This window comes from Dromaius novaehollandiae, chromosome 2, assembly GCF_036370855.1.
Source record: "Dromaius novaehollandiae isolate bDroNov1 chromosome 2, bDroNov1.hap1, whole genome shotgun sequence".
Taxonomy (NCBI): Eukaryota; Metazoa; Chordata; class Aves; order Casuariiformes; family Dromaiidae; genus Dromaius; species Dromaius novaehollandiae.
Window position 1 is genome coordinate 76,640,969 of NC_088099.1, and position 23,112 is coordinate 76,664,080.

At 38.9% G+C, this 23,112-nt stretch overlaps 1 protein-coding gene across 2 annotated transcripts in view; it reads right to left on the reverse strand.

Annotated features, from left to right (window-relative positions):
- The window catches only part of AHRR (aryl hydrocarbon receptor repressor), a 92,468-nt gene that overhangs the window by 53,302 nt on the left and 16,054 nt on the right, over window positions 1–23,112 (reverse strand). For both annotated transcript variants that reach the window (XM_026110279.2, XM_064506765.1), the window contains exons 2-3: window positions 22,432–22,503; window positions 14,259–14,440 (exon numbers count right to left, since the gene is read on the reverse strand). In XM_026110279.2, coding sequence (XP_025966064.1) covers window positions 14,259–14,440; window positions 22,432–22,493 — 244 coding nt within the window. In that variant the 5' untranslated portion in view covers window positions 22,494–22,503. The remainder of the gene's footprint in view (window positions 1–14,258; window positions 14,441–22,431; window positions 22,504–23,112) is intronic.

Sequence of the window (23,112 nt, forward strand, 5' to 3'; positions counted from 1 at the left end):
ATCAACATGATTGCACCAAAACTTCTAATCAAATTAAAACTGGATTTCTAAATAGGAAATCTGCTGTGCCTAACATAAAAATTTATTTCATGTGATGGTGATGAATGCTCAGAGAACTGACTAATATGTTAGTGCTGTATTAGAGAAGAAAAGCATCTGTTAGTCAGTTGGGGTTTTCCTTCCAATAACATAAAAAAGAGACTAGGTCAAACATAATTAAATGAAAACAAGTCCTTTATAGTAATCCAGTGAGCCAAATTGTAGGATTAATCATATATCGAAATGAGGCAAGCTTTGCAGAAACAGAGATTCTTACTTGGGCCAAATGAGCTCCCATCTCATGTTTTATGATTTCCAAGCATCTAAATGAGATCTGGCCACCACTGAGAGGGTTCACAACCTACAAGACAGGTTTCTTGCAGAGAATCAGCCAGATAAATCATGTGACAAGTCATAAACTTTTGGGTTTGTCTAATTAATTAATTAATTAGTTAACTTACTCCTAGAAATCTACCAGCATTCTGTAGCTCTGCTTGTAACTAACAAGACTTTTCTTCCGGAGGACTTGGTGGGTGCCCCAGGCATGACTTCAGGAAGGCCATTTCATGCATAAAAGGCAATGTGAAGAAAATGAAAGATGACTGTAGGAGAAGGAGTCAAAGCTACAGAAAAAGGAGAGAGGCTTGATAATTCTTACTTACCAAGCCTTTACTCGTATTACAATTACATGGCCTTAAAGGGAGATTAAATTTGAAATTGAGCACAGAGTGAAGATGACAGAGCAAGCTACCCATTGAGACAAATGGACAAGAAAGAAAAATTATTAGCTGTGATTTGTGTGCAGCGTGAATACCGGTGATGTCAAGGCGGCCTGTGAAGGAGAGGTTGTAAAATGAGCAGGATAGAAGATTTGGACAAGATTCTCTGCATTGTGTTCAGAAAGAAAGTTACAGTCCAGAAATGGCAGGGGGGAACAAGTTTTCCGTAAGTATAAAGTGAAGACAGTGAAAGAGAGGAGAGGAGAGTGAGGATGATGTAAGGGCCTTAGGAGCATCCCCTCCTGGAGGTTCGGCTGCCAGGGCTCAGGGCCATCTTAGAGATGGTGTATCTGAGGGCTCCCCCCTTCCTTTGGTGACCTTGGAGAAAGCCCTCTCAGATAGCTCTGTGGGGAGGCCTCAGCCAGGGCTCCCCTTCCTGTAGGAGCTGCTTTTAAGTTGAGGTTCTAGTGCTTGGCCTCGCCTGAGCTATAGCCCCTGCCACAGCACAGCCCCGCCTATGCCTGGCCATGGGCACCACTGAACCAAATCCGGACCCCAACCCACAGACTCGCTTCCCTGCTTGACCTCAGAGCTACCTTGTCACTAGGGATTTGCCTGGTGATCACTGGACTGTGTCTGACCGAGGTCACCACCTCTGGACTTGCTCTTCATTCTGACTTGCTGACTTGCCTTTCTGGTTTGACCTCAGACTTGACTTTTCACCATGGACTTGCCTGATGACCTGGACTCTAGGCTGACCCCAGCTGCCACCCCCGGGCCTGCCCTGCTTCCTCACTTGGGTACTATGAGGTCCCTGCCCTGCAACCATGTTACTGCACTCAGCTCCCCATCCCGTAGGCAGCTGCTGCCCCTTGCTGCTCCCTGACAGATGCTTCTGATAGGGGATGCTGGAACAATGGTGATAACAGCAACAGAATGGACAAAAGGTTTAAGAGAATAGAAAGGAAGCTCTGATCTCGTCCATGGATAGTTTTCAGAAAAAGATATGCCAGACTGTTTTGGAAATTACACAACAAGGAAGACTGAAAGGCATGAACTGAAAAGACTTCAGTCTTCTCCAAAAGTTTGAGGACTGGTCATTACTTGGATATGCAATTATTAAAGAAATTCTAAGAAATGCTACTTGAGGGTCACCTAATAATATCCTGAACGCTGACGAAATGCCTCAGATCCTACTCAGAGAAGATGTCATTGTTAAGTGTTGCATGATGTAAAAGAGTTCCCAGTCACTGGCAAACATTTTCTGAGGCAGTAACTGGAATAACAAGAGTTGCCTATCTGAATTCCAGTGAGGTACTTTGTTTATTACTTGTGTTTAATTTAGATTTCTGATATACTGATTTTAGACTCCAACCACAGTATGCAAATAAAAACACATACCCTGAGTACACTCAGAAAAGTTAATAAAATGCAATCAGTAAATAAAATTTAAATGGAATTTATCAGAGGCTAAATACAATCTTGAAAAGACAGAATTAATTACAAAAAACCCTATGGCCACTTAGCCTTGCCTTGGTATCCACTTCTTTCCAGCTTGAGTCATTCCGGTGGATCATTAGTGCTACTAGAGATGGAAACACATTTGGCAGGACAGAATAAAAAGCTAGTCCCTCACTGACAAAGCATGCACATACCAAGTATAAAATAGGAAACAACAGACAGATACAGAAACACAGAAGGAGCAATACAAAAAAAAAATTAGATGATAATGACCTACATGACACGCAATGGTCTCAGAGTATCAATGGCCTAACAGTAAGAGGAAGTGTGGTGCAAAACAGCCCTGGGTATTTTATTACATAAATGGTTTCCTCAGCAACTTAGGGGGAAAAAAAACCTGAAAAATTGATATAAGCAACATATTGCATTGATGTGGTTTTTGTGGCAATAAAAAATGTAAAGAAATTGAATCAAAATAATCTACTGTTTGAAAATGGGTAATGTGAAGGAAAGTTGATGTGCAGCTACTACTCCAGTCCCCCTAGATCTCAGGAATGAATATATACAGCTAGCCTTTTTAAAATCTTGACACTTCTACTAAATCTCATTGACGTAATATTTTAGCACTTGATTAGGTAATGCCTTGCAGACAGTAGGTCTTCCTTCAAAGATGTACTTGTGTGCTATTAACCCAGCAATACACCTTTTTCTCTCTAAATTGCTATATTGTTGTGAAAATGGTAAAATTATAGAGTAGGAAAGAGAGGAAAAGGTGTTTCTTTCATGAAGAGTCCCTTTTTGTCTGAAACATTCAGAACACTTTCATAATTTGAATACAATGACTCAATACAGCTAGTGTAATCGCATTAATTGCGAATCACATTAACTGTTACCCACTCTGACCATGCAGGTTCTTTTTCACTGCAAACACTTGAATATGCCCTAATAAACCTAAATAACTGAAAAGCTTATAGATAATCTAATAAGCTATGATTGCGGACAATAACTACAGATACCTTAAAGACATTTTGAATGTGTTTAAAAGGAAAAGTCCTTAGTTTCTCTTCCAAGAAAAATATTTCAGGCATTCAAATTTGGAGGACAGCACTGACAACCCTACAGTGTCTCTAACTCAGTAGAATATGTCTTTAAAGAAACAAACTTGTAAGTGTTAAACCATTCAAACATACTGGGGATTTCTTGATTCAAGGTATCAGTTTCAATGCTAGCTAAGCAGAGACCCTCAACTGCACTGAAAGTACAGGTTTCATCAAAACTAAAAGCTTAAGGGTAATCTGAAAGCCTCTCATTATTTGCATAATTGAAATCAATGCATTAATCATATCGAATAAAGCTTGGTGGCAGTGAAGAGGTGGAGGCAAGAAGGTACAGTTCCATGATTGCTGATCTAGGCATTTTTATTCCATTCGCAGACTTAACATCTCATATTACCTTTATCTATTCTTCAGATTTTTTATTCTTTTACTTTTCCTATATCTGCTCTAAATATATCCATTACATGTACAGTAATACTATGCTTTTCATATTTAAGGGAAAACTTCAGGCTACTGGAACCAATGACCAACTGAAAGAATATCTTCCCATGTAAATACATGTGGTATAGGCCTTAATTATAACATCAAACTCAAATTTCTAAGTTTAATTTCACAATCTTTTAAATCTTGTTGGGGAAAATATTTCCTGGCTGATGTAAAGTAAAATCTAAAAAAAAGTATTTATACCGAAATGAAAAACTTGGCAATCCAGAAAAAACTTTAGGTGAGCGATTTTGAAAAGAAAGTTCTGGGGAAACAGAAATGTTAGGGAGAGAAACCAGGAAAAATGGGAAGCTTGATAACCCCTCTAGTTTTACTGCAGAAGAGGAGCTTTGGTTCAGCCAAGCAGCATTCATAAAGCATAGCAGTACTGGGCAATGCACTGAAGACAAGATTGTTCTTTGTTCTCCTACCAGTCTCAAGTTTTAACTTCTTAATTTTCTGTCACTGTCACAGGACTGGCCTGCTCATCTCATCAGAAGCATATCTGCAAGCTATGCAGGATATGGAGTGGGAACTGCTGCATTAACTTTTCAAATTATAGAATAAATAACACAACAGCCACACAGTCTCTCCTTAGGACAGCCTAATCTAAAGAATCTAACAAATGAACCTCAGGAATCTGAATAAAAGTAATATGAAGAAATCCATATATGCTATTGAGCTAGAAAAATCAACAGCCATGGACACAGTAGGAGGAGATGAAAGCTGGAACATATCGCAAGTAATTGAGGATACTGAAAATCAGGCCAGCTGGGAGGAATCCTTTGTTGCCATCTTCTTAAAAGGGATAAATCCAATTTCCATTAAAGATAAACATCAGTGGGAACTGAATCACACCAAACACGTAAATGAGTAAAAGGAAATGACCCACTAATGTAATGCTAAATCAGGAGACAGACAGAAACCAAAGTGTTCCTGCCAGAACTGAAAAAATAAATATATAAAAGAGACTGAATAGAAAGGGAGAAACTGGTTAGAATGTGAGAAGGCAGCCTGGTGAAAGCAATCAGGAAATTCTGGAATTCCTGGTTCTCATAGCAGCAGAACTCAAAATAGCAAAATGAAGACTTTGGGTCTAAAGAAGGGAGACCTGGAGAACTGGAAGGCAAAATCTCATAGGAAAGATATCTTAGGGAAGCCAGATTTGGCAGTTTTTTCAACAAATCAATATGTAGATGGTACAAGCAAATTATCCCAGTGGTAGTAAAAGATGGGAAACCTAATGAAAGACCATCTTAACAAATCATGAGTTCTTCAATGACTGGAAGCTCACAAAGAAAAAAAACTAAAAATGAAAAGCTGTCAAATAACTAAAGATAAATAAAATAAAGCACAAGCATATCAGAAGAAAACAGAAAAGCCAATATATAAAATGAGATGTAGCAAGAAAGGGAAGGTTACAAAAACATGCTGTATGCCTTTAAACATACAAGAAGATTGAGGAAATAGTTCTCTGTTCCTCAGTGTCAGGGGAAGTTGTCAACAGATAATGCAAAAAAGGTTTAAGTGTTTATTGCCTTTTGTGCTTCCATCAGCTAGTGGCACTGCCACTGCCACTAAATACCAGCAACAAAGCTAAAAGCCCAGATGGAATAAAGGGGAACAGGGTGTTTGAATGAATTTAACGTTCGCAAGTTGGTTGCATCTGGTGAAATTCATTGCAGCATACTGGAGCAATATACCTGAAGCAATATTGGAGCTATTAACTATTAGTCTACCAGAAATCATAATAGAAAGAGGAAGTTCTAAAAGACTTGAAAAGGACAAAAATAGAGTTTATCTCTAAAAAGGATGGAAAAACGAAACCAAAGAATAATAGGGCCAGGCACTTGAACTTCAATCCCTAGAAAAGTGCTGTGGAAAAATATCAAACAACCTATTTGTAAAGACTCAAAGGTAATGAAAAAAGTAGAAGTCAACAGATCCATCAAGAATACGTTGCCATGTTACATTGAATTAATGTCCTTCTACAACTGGACATGTGGATAGGAGGAAAGAAGAACAAGAGATATTTCATGTCTTAACTTCAAAAAGGCCTTTCCTACTGCCTCATGGTATTTTCATAAGTAAGCTGAAGAATCTTGTTGAAAAAGGGTCCAAGTTTATTTAAGAAATCATACTCTGAGAATAGTTATCAGTCATTTGCTGTAATGTGGAAGGATATGTAGACTAATTTTGAAAAAAGGCAAAAGTAGAGCAAGAAGAATGATTAAAGAAACATGGCCCTTAAGAAGAAAAACAAAGGAGCAGGGCTGTTTTGTCCAAAGACGACAAGACTGAGGGAAACATGAGACATCTTCATGGATGTGAAAGCAGAGCTATCATGAGAAAGGAAATAAACTGTTCTTCCACTGATGAAGGGAGGCTTAAACTGCAATAGGGGAGATCCAGATTAGATGTTGGGGATTGCCAAGGATGGTGTAGAATCACCAGTGTTAAAGATTTATGAACACATTAGACAAACGCATCAAGTTTAGGCATAGTTGATTCTTCACTGAGGAAGGTCCACTGCATGCATATTTCCTACAATCTGAAATTTTAAATGGAAACGGATGAATTAACATTTATAGACAAATATTCTCAAGCTCATATATGGATTTCAAACTGAATTATACTAAACTCCAATCTATGGCAGGTCAAACAAAATCTATCCATGCTAGACTGTCACTAGTTTTGGAAAAATCTAGATTACAATTTTAATACAAGCTTTTCTGAAACTTTTGCTATATTTATTCCCAAAGTTAATCCAGGACCCTCTACATTCCTTATTTAGTCACCCATAAATCTATCAAACTTCCAGCTTTCAAGATGAAACAAAGTCTGGAAGTAAATAAACACTGAGAGTCAAAAAAATACTGCAGAGGAGTTTTTTGTGGAGATGCTACTATTTTTGTGCATGCATGCGTGTCTGTGTGTGTGTGTGTGTGTCTGTGTGTGTGTGCATAAACACAAAATATACATGTGTGCATGCATACAATGTTAGAATAGGAAAACTAGCCTAACAGTAAAGGAGGAAAGGAATGAATGATTCCAAATACCCACACTTCTTCAATAATACAAAAAACATCCATATTAAAGTCTCTACATTTGTCATCTAAGACTGTATTCAGGAACATTAATTAGCATTTATTAGGAATGCTTATGGCTAAAACAATTAACTTTCAAGGGAAGTTTGTATGACCTACCAATGTAAGCTTTGTTACATCAAGAACTGAAAATTATGAGTTTTAAGTTCTAGTTCTAACTGTATTCTTACTATACCTGTTGATCTACCTGAATTGTCATAACTATTTTTCTCAGAGGTACTGGGAAGCTTAAGATAACTGTTTCTCAGAAAGGATCTGAGATGTTAAAAGAACAAGGTGGTATTCCTTTTATGTTGATTTACAAAATTAAAACCTATGCTAGAGGGGAACAATTTAAATGAGCAATGAAAAGGAGTCAGTTTTGAAGGGGACTACCATTTTTCTGCCAATTGAACAAACTGAGAAGCAACAGGTACTAAAGGATGTCCTTTCTAGAGTGGCAAAAGACGACAGAACAGAATTAACCAAGATAGAATATGGCCAAGACATAGTTCCAGCAAGCACAAATGGTCAGAGCCATTAAACCCCCATAGAACCCCCACACAAACGAAATTTTTGTCATGCCCAAGTGACCAGCATAGCTTCCTCTGGCAGTTGATATCTCTCAGTCTAAATACTGATGCAGATTCATTCCACTTTATGCAAGAAACCTGATGAGATTGCAAGGTTATTGCTGTGAACCATTTTGAAGTCCTTATCAGGAAAATGCATCAAGACTAAATACATATAGCTTGGGAGAGGGGGAGACTATTAACAGAGCCTCTGCCAACTGGTAACAGAGGTCTGAAAACTGCAAACCAAGGAGGCAGAGGAATTGTTTTGAAGCCAAGGGAGCTACACATGAAAATGAGAGAGGGAGGCCACCATAGCAAGTGTTAAACTGAATACTGGAAAAATCTGTTTCAACAGCAAGATCTAAATTTTGGAAAAGAACTAGGGCTTTTGCTTAAACAACTTAACTAAGATGAACTGGCCATATGCTTCAAGGTACTAACCTGTAAGGGTCACCAAAGAAGAAATAAATGACTAATGAATATTCACTATCCCCTAATACCTCATTCTCTGCAAAATTATTTTCATACCTTAAGTCAGTATGGTGAACCCAGTCTATGCTCCCTAGCTGGCTACTGATCACTGAATCACAGAATGGTTGAGGTTGGAAGGGACCTCTGGAGATCACGTAGTCCAACCGCCCTGCTCAGGCAGGGTCAGCTTGAGCATGTTGCCCAGGACCCTATCCAGATGGCTTCTGAATATCTCCAAGGATGGAGACTCCACAACCTCTCTGGGCAACCTGCTCCAGTGCTCTGTCACCCTCACGGTGGAAACGTTTTTCCTCATGTTCAGACAGAACTTCCTGTGTTTCACTTTGTGCCCACTGCCTGCCTCTCGTCCTGTCGCTAGGCACTACGGAAAAGAGATTGGCCCCATCCTCTTTACACCCTCCCTTCAGATATTTATACGCATTGATAAGATCCCCTTCAGTCTTCTCTTCTCCAGGCTGAACAGGGCCAGCTCTCTTAGCCTTTCCTCAGATGAGACACACTCCGGTCCCTTCCTCATCTTAATAGCCCTTCGCTAGACTCGCTCCAGTAGCTCCATGTCCCTCTTGTACTGAGGAGCCCAGAACTGGACATAGTGCTCCAGGGGTGACCTCACCAGGGCTGAGTAGATGGGGAGGATCACCTCCCTCCACCTGCTGGCAATGCTCTTCCTAATGCAGCCCAGGATACCATTGGCCTTCTCTGCCACAAGGGCACATTGCTGGCTCATGGTCAACTTGTTGTCCACCAGGACTCCCAGGTCCTTCTCTGCAGAGCTGCTTCTCAGCACAGCAGCCCCCAGCCGGTACTGGTGCATAGGGTTGTTCCTGCCCAGGTGCAGGACTCTCCACTTCCCTTTACTGCAATTCAGCAGGTTCCTCTCTGCCCATCTCTTCAGCCTGTCGAGGTCCTTCTGAATGGCAGCACAGCCCCCTGGTGTTCCAGCCACTTCTCCCAGTTTTGGATCACCAGCACACTTGCTGAGGGTGCACTCTGTCCCTTCATCCAGGGCACTGATGAATAAGCTGAATGGGATTGGACCCAGTATTGATCCCTGGGGGACACCGCTAGCTACAGGTCTCCAACTAGACACTGTGCCACTGATCACAACCCTCTGAGCTCTGCCGTTCAGTCAATTTTCAGTCCACCTCACTGTCTGCTCATCTAGCCTGTACTTCATCAGCTTGCCTATGAAGATGTTACAGGAGACGGTGTCAAAAGCCTTACTGAAGTCAAGACTTTCTCCAGACTTTCTCCCTGATCTCCAGGGCCTGGGATTCCTGAGGTCTTACCAGTAAAGACCAAAGCAAAGAAGGCATTCAGTGTCTCTGCCTTTTCTGCATCCATTGTCACCAGGGCCCCCGCCCCATTCAGCAGCGGGCCCACATTTCCCCTAGTCTTCCCTTTGTTACTGAGGTATTTATAGAAGCCCTTCTTGTTGTCCTTGACATCCCTCGCCAGATTAAACTCCAGATGGGCCTTGGCCCTAAATTCCTCCCAGGTTATCTGTCCCTCCTTCCACGTTCTGTATACTTCCTTCTTACATTTGAGTTTTGCCAGGAGCTCCTTGTTCAACCATGAAAGTCTCCTGCCCGCTTTACTTGACTTCTTGCTCATTGGGATGGACTGTCTTGAGCCTAGAAGTGGTTGATCCTTGAATATCAACCAGCTTTCCTGGACCCCTCTTCCTGCCAGGGCCCATGGGATTCTTCCAAGCAGGTCCCTGAAGATGCTAGAGTTTGCTCTCTGGAAGTCCAGAGTGGTGATCCTGCTTTTTTGCCCTGCTCCCTCCTCGCAGGATTCTGAACTCCACTGTTTCATGGTCACTGCAGTCAAGGTTGCCCCTAACCTTCAGGTCTCCAAAATCCCCCTGTTTCTGGGGTCAAAGTGAGCAGATGTCCATTACCTTTCCACCTTAATGCTCTGACTCAGCCAAGTTTTTGTCTTGCTGCACTTGCATGCTCTAGGACTCAGCAAGCCCATCCTGCCAAATATTTCTGACATTTCTTCAGCTATCCCTGTGCCATACCTGGTCATCATGTTCCAACCAATATCTGCCTCTGGGGTCAGATGGGTCTTGGCCCTCCTAGCCCCATCCCTGCATACTTGGACAACGTCCCTAAATTCCTCCCAGATCTTTATAAATAGAACATTTATGCTACAGTCTTGTATTATTCCAGAGTAGCTACTGAAAGGACACCTAGTGGTAAGTTAATGAGTATGTCCAGAAACCCATGTGATTACTGAAGGCATGTAATTTTAATTGTTGTCACAGGAATTACTGAAGTGTTATTGCAGTTGAATCTGCAATGTCATGTATGAACATATGTGTTAAATAGCACTTTTCATGTTCAGAAAAATTGCAAATAGTGTTTTTAAAAAAAACTTAGGCTACAGAATTTAACCTTGACTTTTTTAAAACTAAAAGAACAGTATTTTGAAGGAAAGATGCACATGCCTGTGTGTCATAGATTACAATTTTGAATGTCCTGAATCTCCACTGCATCCATTTTAGGAATATTGGATGGATGAACAGAACTCATTACAGACACGTCTTTCTTGATAGTCGAGCTAAATTTCAGCTTGCTTATCATCATTCTTTGGCTTCTCCACTATGCCACTGTAAAATATCCTAAAGATCCCTTCCCTTCTCACAACACATCTTTCTTTCCTGTAAAGGCATACAGCCATAATGTATAAATTGTATATATTTGAGCTCATTTTACTTTTTTTTTTTGGTCCATCCAGCCTTACAGTCACTACTTGCATGTGTTTATTCTAAACCCCTTTAGATGTACTAATGCCCTTGTGACTAGAAGATGCCCACAACAGAGAGCTGTATTCCATATGGAGTCATGCTGGTCTCATGCAGAGAGGGATTATGACCTTCCTGTTTAGTGACATGCTGCCTCTAGGTAAACAGACCAAAATCCACACTTGGCTTTCTTGTTTATGTCAATATATCATATTACAAGCATTGAACAACTTGCTGACCTCTATCTCTCCTCATTTCTTCCTTTTTATGCTCTATCTTCTAGTTTTCTCTCTTCTATTGAATATCAGTTCCTTTGGATTAATTTTGTCTGGGTGAATTAGTACAGATTTTCTAGGCCAGTTTTACCAGATACATGTTTTTTGTATGAAAAATTTTGTAACATTTCTGTATACCACTGATCCGTTCTTATCCTAACAGTGTTTGTAACAGTACAATCCTTTCATTTAAAAGGCCACAAATAAGCTATTTCTGCTCTTCCATGCTCTTTTATCATAACAAAGGTCTAAACATTGGGAATTTTTTGTTGGCTTTTTTAGGTAACTTTCTACCAAATTTTGTGCTTAGAAAAATCAAATTCTGACTTACTTCTCCAAACACAACTACAAGGAAGTAGACCATGACATGACATGAAGCCCAGGCTGCAGCCCCCACTCTTACTCAAAGATTAGCACCCATTCCTTATCCAGCTCTGTTTCAGCTGCTCACCTCTCCTTCACTCCACCCTTCTGAACCTCCAGCCTGCTCTCTGTCTTAAAATGGCATGTAGTTTCCTTCCTTTACTATAAACAATGCTTTCTGTAACCTTAGTTTCACAATGTAAACATTTAAAAATAAGAACGGAGGGAACACAAACTGTGTGTTTGATTAGGTAATTTGGGGATTAAAATAAATGAAATCTCTCAAAACATGGAACATTTTAGAGTAATGAAGTCTGACTTTACTTGTTTTACTTTTATCCACCCCTTTGAAAATAAAAGGACAATAGATCTTAGAAACTCAGCCAGAAGAATAGTAAAGGCAGCTGGAGACCGCTTATTCCTTGTGAATCCAGGGGAAATGAAAGTAAAGCTCAGAGGAAGGGGCATTAACTCTCTGGTATGTGTTCAGAGGGAAAGAGAGACACTCTATAAACTGCAGAATGGTGGAGGTTGGGCAATGAGCTGCCACAGTTGATGTGGGAGGTTCAGGCTATCGATAACACCAACATCTGTAATCTGACGACAGCTTGGAACATGTCCCACAGTCTGCCAGAACCTACTCATAATCTGGCATTTCTTTTGTATTAAAATAAACAAAAACGATACAAGAATCTAACCAACAAATACCTTTCTTCAGTCAAAAAAATGATTAGGGCTCCCCTGTACACACTGTACATAACAAAGAATAGTAATAGGAAGGAGTAGTAATAAAGGAAAAATAACATGCATAAAAAATAATTCTGTTTCTCTCTACAATCCACCTGTAAATTGTGGTTAATTATATTCCTTCAAACAGGCATGCTTTTTTGTCTCTCTCCCTCTTTTTTAAAAAACAAAAAACAAAAACAAAAAAACCCCAACACTCTAGAGAGGGTCTCCATTGCTACATTCCTAATCTGGGTTTTGGTTTTTTGAATATTTGATGTTTTCATTGCAGATTCTATTTCTCCTTTCCCTGCCATATCCTGAATGAGTGCAGAAGGATCCATAGGAGCTCTGTGACAACATGTGAGATGAAGCCAACCAGATAAAACTGAAAGGCAGCCTGCCAGTTGGATGGGAGGATAGAAGAGGGTAGAAACTGAGGCTGAAAGGCAATATCCCATTCTTCTCAACAGCTGCATAGTTAATAAGGTATGAAAGTGGCCTTGGAGCTTCTGAACATTCCCAGGAGAAGTTAATGAATGTCTCTTCTCTCACCTTTCCCTTTTCTTCAGCCATGAGTATGTCCCTGCATTTCACTTCATTCATATCACTTGCAGAAAGGACTGTTCAGACTCCCATAAAATCAGTGACCTATTTCATGGCCATTCTTCCAGGACTATGTAAGCCATGAGAAAAAAGTCAGCTTTGAGGTAACATTTCTCTGTCATCTCTATGACTGAATATAAACCTGGCTTGTGTGCAGCTGCTATACAGTAAGCCCATGATACACTTTAAAACAGAGCTATCTTTATAGGCCACCATGGTTTACGATAACTTATGACAGAAGATATGAAAAGGGGGAAAACAGCTTTGGCAACATCAGTTTTTGTGCCAAGCTTGGATGCTGTGACTCTAATGGAAACAGCTCTGTAAGAGTACTAAAAATGTTGCATAGCAGAATGTTTCTAAATCACTCAAGAGTTTCTTGAGTCTAACCTCCCTCCATTCTTCTACAGAAGAAAGGTTTTCTCTGTAGGTAAAATGTGCATGTCCTATGGCAGGGAAAAATCATTCACTTGGACTGAACTGACTATGGAGGTAGTGAGCCCCACAGAGGAGACTCCACTAAATTCAAGGAGAATAGAGCACCACTACATGGAGATTAATAACAGTGGCTTTAGGTGCTGATAAAATGATACGAGACACTCAAGACCACAAACTACCTGACAAAATGAACTCCAATTTCCACAGAACAATACTAACCTGAGAACCTGTCAGGCATTTTTGTTTGAGTCTAATTTTAACATAAAATTTAAATTTGTTAGGAACTGAAATAAGGATGAGAGAGAAGTAATTAATATGGGCCTGCTGTAGTGAACTCAAAGATTAATTAAAAATGGTTAATCCAGCATTCACTGATTCCTCATTGTTTGGTATCCATTACTGGATAGGCATAGAAAATAGCTTGATGAATAGCAGCACCATGAGTATTTCATTCTGTTTGTTTTTAAAAGTAGAGTATTTCGGTATGCCAACATTGTTATATTCCAATTTCTGTATGTAAGTTGTTGAAATATCCAAACACTTCATTAACAGAAGAAACTAGAATTGTCTGCAAATTTGGAATAATTCTTATTATGTACATCTGAACATGCACATTTGGCTTTGATTATGTGTGTGCCAGGCAGATACAAAAACAAAGTGTAGCCTATTATTGCTTTAGTCAACACTTCAAACTTCAGATCTCACTTATCCTGAAAAAGTGATCCTTTCGGACTTTCAAGCAAGCCTGTTTCCTGTTGGGAATACAGTAAATATAGGTAATATGGTAGTTGCTTTACTTTCACAATGTATTTAGACATTTTAAACATGAACGATGATAGCTTCAAAAAGGGAGTTCAAAGAAGCTACAGGTGGTACATCTGCCCCAAGCCTCTTTACTAGTTTGGGGATTTTACAGCCATGTTTTCCTGTCTTCTAAAATACGCTGGGAAGGGGGCAGAGGTTTTCACATCACTTGGTGTAAAAGTACACAAACAGCATAGGAGGAAATACAGAAAAATTCCAAAGCAGCATCCCATACACAGAATAAGTAAGTTCAGTAATATATTTGATCTTTTCTTACCTTGTCAATATAATACTATATTTTTAATTTTACTAAAGATTAGTACAAAGCAGCAATAAATAAAAGGCAGACTTTTAATGGAATATTGATATGTTTAAGAGACCTACCTTGAAAGAAACTTTTCACTCGGAGATAGCTGACGCTAAGGCGCAACACAGAAAGTTTGTCCAGCTTAGATATAATATCAGGTGGAAAAGGCAGGAGGCTGGCCAGATGGTCTAGTTCCGCATTCAGACGGTCCCTGTGTCTCTTTGAAGGATTAGATTTTTCATTCCCAACTGCAGGCCTTCTGTGGTAGAAAAAACATTATCTATTACCTGTTATACCTCCACATAGTACACCCAGACACTGAGACATTACCTGCAATTAGTTGGTAACAGGAATATTTAACTTCTGTGAAAATCTTTAAAGTTTCTATCCCCTGCCAAAAACATATTTTAAAATTTACCATTCTGCATTTGCCATTGTGCAAAGACATGGACATTGGCCTCTCTTTTCACATCTTTCCCGTGAAAAACAGATGAGGAAATGATCTCTTTTATTCAGGACCTTCCCACTTCAAGGGAAGGAGTATTATCTTCACATTTAGTGAATACCAGGAAAAAAGATTTCACATCCATGTCGTACAAATTAGGGTCAGAACAGCAGAGGAAAATTACCATATCTAATGCATGAACCCATTCGGTCCCCATTGTATTCATTCAAATCATCATATCAAAAGCTCCAATTTACTTTTCTACATCAGTATTAACAAAGATAAGAATTTGGTTTTGCTGTTAAGAACCATTGATATTCCTTCCTAGAAACAAGAAATGACAGTGCTATAGAGATTTTCTGTTATCTCCATTGTGCTAAACAAAACAAAGACTTTAAATATTCTTTTTTTTTTCAGATCACTTAAAAGAACTGCCTTTACTGAGTCTTACAAGTGCCAAGTAGCTCAAGAAGGGTGAAGCTGAAATGCTACAGCCATTTTTACTTCTGAGTTGGTCCCATAAAAGATTAAAATAAATTAAAAATGAAGAAAAGAAAAAGTTCAGAGTAAAAAATCCAAATATTTGGTCAGTTTACTCTAGATGTTGGAAAAATCTCCTCTCAAGCTAGAAACATTTCATATGAATGAAATATGAACCTTATGGTTTTCAAGGAAGTTGAATAGACTCAGAATTAGGACTCTATGAGAAAATATAGTTACAACACTGAAGTTTCTTCTGATTACAGAACTATAACTAAGGCAACAGCTAAAGGGAGAATTTCAAGTAACAGTAAGTGTTAGATTGGACCCCTGAAGTCCAGAGGAATGAAGTTCAAATTATTTTCATGCTGTCAAGATACAGTGATTATGGAGGCAGTACACCACTTGAGATCAGTGGCAATAATACCATGTGGAGACATGTTAGCTCCTTGTACACGGGCCCTCACACCTCCAGTTCACTGTCCTCTAACACAAGAACCTCCAAAGGCAGCCTGCAGCCTTACCCAGTGCTTCTCCATGTCTTTTACAAGCACATATACAGGCCCTTGACATGACACCTATACAGGTCCTAACATGACTTTTATCCAATCACTTTTACAATGATTAAAACACAAACACACACACACACTCAAACCTGAAGCTCTATAAAAACCTGCTCAAACTTTCCACTTTAAATGACTAGAAGGGTAAATAAATACATACAAAGAAATTTGTTTAAAAATGTTATTTAGATTTCAAAGCCAAGCACTCCTAATCCACCCCCATTTTGCATCCATCCCATGCAGTGAAGAAAAACAGATGCCGCAGAAAAGGTATTGTGAAAACACGTAACACGAACTACATCACAAATGAGGAAGGAGGCAAATTAAAGTTGTGTGGGCAAAATTGTAAATCTTGCCCAATTTTGGAGTCTTCACTAATATTCTTTTCACAAAATGTGTATGTTAGGATTCTCAAGGAGGGAGAAAAGTAAAATCTAGTACTATTATATATAGTTATGGAAACCTCATTTCCAGCATTACAGCGAGGGGTGATCAGTGCTGAAGCAGACTTGTCACTTAAGCAACAAGACATTAGTTTGAAGTTTGAAACTTATCTCCAACTCACAGCCATTGCTGGACCATTGCAGTAGTCAAGTCTATGAATGGGCTGTGCACCCCATGCCTCATCTTTTTCCTCTTCCTCTTGCCCAGTGTTAAGAGAGCTCTGCCTCTGTACGTTATCCAAGAATAAGCCACAGGTCGCTGGAGCCATAAGCTACACAGATCCATGGATGTGAGAGGAAGTAAAGCAGCCCAGTGCTACAACTGTGTGAGCATCTCCCAGGGTACCTAGTGTTGGGTGTGCTGGTGGTCCACTCTCTTTTGTAATATCCATGATAAAGTTCTTACTGTATAGTACGTTCCTGCATTCCTCCTGAGGTGCTTTCTCTAGAATAACTATCAGGGACATTTAGAGAAAGATCAAGGAGAAAAGAGAGGAAAATACCGCAAGGATCTTTTCTGATGGGAAATGATAGACAAGGAAAATACAGGAGTGCTAACAGTTTCCACTTTCATCTAACGAAAGACAAGGCTCATATCCTTATATAGCTTAGCTAATGCTCAAGTGGAGAGCCAAAGTGAAACTGTAGTTATTCTTAGCACTTTACTACTGTGTTTCCACATTCTATATATTTACTATATTTTTCAATCATAATTTTAATTTTGAACATTAGTTTTCCAGAGAGTGGTTAAAAGAGTTAAATTACAATATACTTTGAGTCTTCCCTTCTTATAAGTGCAGTCTTAATTTATTATTGTAACTGTAGTTAGAAAAAAATGTTGTGTTTAGGAATTAGTAAAAAAAGATCAATGTTTTGTATGTGTGATTGCTGGCTTTGCTAGCTAAATGTAAACCTTTAAAAACAAATTGGGTATGAAAATACCTTTGCTAGACTTGGGAACCTTCATTTCATTTTCACAGGACAACACAGAGGACAGATGAATGAAAAAATGTTCAAGGCAGGTATCAGTGAAAACATGTAATTCCTGCTTTTTCATTCCAAGCGCTTCAGTGATACAAAGACAGAGGAGATATTAACGATTGGGGATCAATAAATAACTTCAATCTATCAGAGAAAGCAAAATGTTCAAAAAATAATGCAATCAACAAAGAAAGAATATTTTTTTCTTTATCTGAATAAGATGTTTTTCAGAAAATGGTGTATATATTGGGGTTTTTTTTTTGAGTAACTCCTGAAGCTCAGCCATCCTTGCCCTGCCACAAAAGCATGTCTGACCTATAGAGAGCAATAATTCTGTGAGAATAAGTAAAACCCATAGTTCAATAGAACCTAAAGCATATAAGCACATTGCTCTTTACCTCTGAGAAACCAGCTGAAGTAAGGAAGCAATTTACTAAGGAAAAAATTGAATGAATCCTAATAAAGAAACTTACACTGACTGGAGTTCGAAAGGTAAAAATTGTCAAGGCTAACATGGAATATAAATAGAAATTGTTCAAGCCTATTTGCCTTATAAAATAGTGACTGCTCTATGCCAAAAAGGCATGGATTGAGGCAAGTACATGGATCACATTTGTACTGAGCATAAGGATTAGTTTTCTGGAAATTACAGGGAATGGTGTAAAAAGAACGTGAGAGAGAGTTCAAGATGGCCTCTTCCTGAAAATTCAAGGAAATGATTCAGTAAGGGAGTGAATCCAAACAAACAAGAGTTTGATGTAAATGGGAATTAGGTGCCAAGTGGATGAGATTTTAAAACAAACAAGTTCCACGGAAAGACTAACTTAGCTATCAATAAACAGAAAATGGCAAGCAGGAAAATTCTTGGATGAGTTGTTTTGAGGCAAATGGAAATTCTAGCCCATATTTTGAGCAGGAAGCAGATGCTACTTGTCTTTATGTTGAAACAATGATTCTTAAACTGTATAAATCATGGCTTAACAGACAGGCCATTTCACATAGCACTCACTCTCCTATGGTATCTCTTTTACTCTCTTTCAAGTACACCTTACTACAATAAACAGCATCTGTAATTAAAACAAAAAAGTTGGCATTTCCTTCTTTGTGTTTTTTAACCGTCCAAATTCTTCTTTGCAATTACAAGTGTATTTACCTGTACAAGACCCATACAACCAGCCTCTATTCAGTAGGAATAGAGTGCAGGAGCTGATGCAGAGAACATTTTCTATTTTATTGGTACATAAGGCATTGAGCCATTTATGCTTTAATGATTCAATATGCCTGTGACACACAGGCTGCTGCTTGTGTAAACCAGTTTGGTGAGCTTGCAGAGGAATTTCCTTCAGTTACAGCTCTGTCTGCAGAGTGTGGTGTCTACTCCTCTATTTCAAGCACTGTTCCCTACCCTCTGAGGGAGCTGACAAACAGTTTAAAGAAAAAGTTCACTCTGAATAAGTTTTTAAAGTATGCTGAAGTGTTAAAGCAACAGATGAGCTAAACTGAGAAAATCTGATCATTTCATATGACAACAAGCTTTCAGCAAGAAGGGAAAGGGAAGAGAGACCATGAAATGTGATAGATAAACTAACTGCAAAATAACAGCAAGATGACTATCATAAATGTTCTGACCAGCACCCACAGTTATTTAGCTGTTCTTGGGTGTTGCATAGGTATCCTAGCAGAGCTGAACTTCAGTGACAGCTCTATATGTGCAGATGTTCACCATCTCCTACAAGTAAAAAGGACTGAATGAAAGAAAGCTGTTTGAAGGAAAGGGGACACTTTTCCACCTTCTACCTCTTATCAGTCCTCCCAGCAAGGAAAGGGAAAAGCAGAACTAATAGTGATATTGGCACAGCACATGCACAGAGCAGACTAGGGGGTGAAATAGTGTGATACCAAGAGGAAGGGCTATGCCACAGAGAGCCTTAAAATGAGAACTAAGAAGGAAGAAGGAGCTGCTCCTCCTGAGGTCTTGGTTTACCCTGGCACTGATATGGTTCTGACTGAACTGGGCAGTTTGGAGCAGTTCTAGATATGCTCAGAGCTGGGACAGCTGTAAACTTGCCTTTCAAGAGCTGTAAAACATTACAAGAAATGTTTTCCAGAGAGAGAGTTTTACAAGTTGTCAGGGTTTGAGATGACGAAGTGAATGAAATGTTCAAATGGCTACTGTCCTGAGGCACTGCCTTATCATTTTTAATATAAATATTAATTTCAGCATAAAAATTATAGTTTGCGGTTAAAAACAAGATCTCTTTAGTTTTCAGATGTTTGAATTTTCAATAAAATGTTAAAGAGTTCCACAGGAAACAAACACTTGGTAGAAAATATTTCCTTTGCTCAAAACTGTCTGACTGAAAAGCATATCTAATGGAAAATCTTCAATCAGTCTGAGCTCCAGCCATTTGAACTGATTCCATAAATGCCAAAATTCTTTAGTGTAGAACAGCTTTAATGGGGTTTGTTTGGAAGCTTCCCGTAGCAAACGGAGAACAGCTAGGATTTATGATTTATTAGGATTTATGATTTATTAGGATTTATGATTTAGAACTTAAGCAGAACTTAAACCCAAGGTATTGTCTGAAGAATGGCAGCCTAAGGAAGATAGTCTCCCCTAGTTCTGTGTAGAGAAGAAAACTAAGATATATTAGATTCTTCTGTAATACAAGTTTTCCACACATTCTTCCATAGTAGTTCTCTGCATTCTTCCATGGAGTTTCTTCATATGTTTCCTTCATTATTCTGCAAAGCTCCATCACAACAGAATTTCTAACATACTGTGCCTGAAGGAACATGAATGTAATTTGCTGAACACTATCATTCTGTGATACCCTGAATTCAAAGGCAGTTGCTGGATCACCATCTGGCTTGACAGTCTGATCTTGAAAAGCTAGTGCAGAGGCAGAGACTTGGTTTCCTGGAATTCACTGATTATGGGTAGACTTGAAAGTCCTCCTTGTTCTACAGATGGGAAAGCTGCACCTCTGCCCTTTGAGTCCTGACCTTCAAAAGAATCCATGAATCCTTTCAGAAATCCAGGTATCCTGCTTGGACTGGCACCTGAGCTTGCTTACCTCCTTCTCAACAGATAGGTAAATTTCTACAGGGTATTAATAAAAAAAAGAGAGTAATCATGACTGGGACTGTGAAAAATTAGGTTTTTCAACTGAATAAATACTCTTCACAGAAGAGGTAGCAGAATCTACCAAGATTTATTATTAGAATGACAGAGAGAAAAGTAGAAGGTGGCCAGACAGGAAAATGTGCTATGCTATCAAACAAGAGAAAAAAGCTATAACGAAATTGGTGCAACATGGAACAAAATCATGGTTAAATATACTGTTCAATAAATAGCATGTCTTACCTTTCAGCATCCAGGATAAATGATTTGAGGCAGCATAACAGTAAGAATACCTCAGAGCTCTGAAATGTCAGTAAGCTCTGTAGGACTGAAGGACATAGATCCAGAAAGGGGGTCTGGACCCCAGAAGTCAGTCCTGGTCATTCAACATGTCTTTAGTTAGATCAGAGTTTAAAAGTCCCTGAATGGGAATGAGTACAGGAAGGGCTTGCCAGAGACCAAGCCCACAAAGAGATAAGGTTTCAGGAAGAGATCAATGTTGCTAGGAACTGAGAAATCATCCTCAACAAGTGGTAAGTAACTATCTGCAGAAAGTAAGAGTGCAGTCTCCAGTGTGGGAGCTAATAATTCTAATAAATCAAAATATATGATTCCCATTATTTTAACCAGAACCAAGTTTCTTGATCAATATTGTATCAAAATATCCATCAAAGTCGGTGAGAATTTGCCACTGTTTTATCATCAGAATCAGAAATCAGAATTTCATAAAAGGCTTCTGAGGGCATTTATGTCTTTTGTTAGCAGGTAGTTTTCTTAGCCATTGCATCTATCCAGAAGTTACCTTAGAGAGAAGTACTTCTAGTACTTCATATATGCTCCAAACATATAATATAATGTGTCTCAAAGCAACTGCAACTCTGCCTCCTTACCTCACAAAAGTTCTGATTTATAAACAGTTCTGCACAGAGATAATTTCATGTTCCTTACCTCATGTAATTAAGAAGTTAAATATCCACATTCATATTTGAACAGTAGTACAAAAATGTTATATACATGTTGGATCTAACAGGTGTTGCAGGAAGAATCATTTTCTTATTTCATTATCTTTGTCTATTGGAATTTTCACCTACAATGTATTTTACATTAAAAATATATTTTTAAGTTGAAACAAGTGGTTCATGTGTAAATGCTCTCCAAAATCTAAACAAAATCAACAGACTTCATTCAAACTTGCAGAGAAAATCCCCTTTGACCTTAGACCCAGTATATACAATTTTAAACCAAATAGCCTATTTTTAGAAGTTCTGAACAACTGAATATTGGGAAATTCATTTTAATGACCTTCCCACTCTTAAATTGACTGTGAAGCCCACCAGTGCTAATTCATAATTTTAACACACCAAAAATATCTGTTTCATAAACATATGATCAAGTATAACACCAAAGATGTGATGTGATTATATTTAATAATTTCATTTCACAAAACTTTTTATGGCATCTGGAAATCATTTTACATCCGAGTGATAGCAACCTTTTTCCTGTTAATTCAAGTATCCTGTTATTTCCCATGGCTTTTCTTTTCCGCTTTGCCTTCACACACAAAATTCCTCTCTCCCATTTTTCTTATAATGAAAGTGATTCCATAGTAAACAAGTTGAAAATGATGTATTCTTTATGCAAGAAGTGAGTCACCAGTTTGCTTTTTCAGTTAGCTGAACTCACCCACTTTTCAGACTCACACATGTTGGACTTACTTATGCCTCAAGCAAGGCTCAGCCAAGGAAGGGAGGAGGGGAGCACAATGCCAGCACACTGGTGCCAGTCAACATAGAGCTTCTTGAAAGTCCCCTTGAGCAGGCCTTAGAAACATGGAGGTGGCAGCCACTCACTCCAGCTAGTTGCCTAGCTGACATTTAGTCCACCAGTATCTACTCTGCATCTTCTTCCTATGAGAAAGCACTGCCTCTCTCCTGTCCTTATATACCACTGTAGTGCACACAGTAACCATATTGACCTTGTCGGACAGCTAGGGCGGGGTAGAGATGGTTTGACCCATGCTCAGCCCCCTTTCTGGAGTCAGTCTTAACTAAACGGCCAGCCTCCTGACCATGGGTTGCTCATGGGGGAGAAAGAGATTAGGCTTCTCCTGCATCAGTGGACTAGGGGAAGAAGGGATTCCTGTGGCTACCCTCATTTCTAGCACGTATACATCATGGGAGACACAATTGCCTCCTGATGAATATGATACTTAACTGTTTTTGAATGGGTTTCCTCCTTTTTCTCCCAGCATATAGGCAGTCCCCTGGAGGAATCATTGTCTTGATGCTGAAAGACAAAAGGAATAGATGTCTTAGTTCAGAGGTTTCTATTGTCTCACACTGTACAAAATGATAATACACAAAGTTCAACTGAGGAAAATGTTTGTTCCTTGAGTGTGGCATTCAACAATGCTAAAAAGCACAGTGGCATTAGTTAAGATAGAAGCTTAAGGGCTTATTTCCAATTTCCTACCTTAATATTATTAGAATATTGAGGTTTATATTCAATTTTCATTTTTTTAAATAAAGCATATTATACACAGTATAAAAATGGGTATAAAATACATACTGTTTACTGGATATCCCAAAATAATTATTTTTTTCTTCTAGGCTCATTTTTAAATTGAGCTAAATAAATAAAAATGAATAATACTACTTATCACCTTCCGCAAGGAGGATTTCACAGATCTTTAAATACACAGAAATATTGTCTACCATTACTGAAACTGTGATAAATAGGATGCAATTATTTAAATTAGCATTTGTCCAGGTCATCATTTAGCATCCTCGTTTTTAAAGAGCGAAAGTATGTCTGTCGACAACTCAAGAAGGGGCACACAGTGTTGAGGTTAGCACTAAGAACATACCCCAGTGTAGTGCTAATGGAGGTGACAAT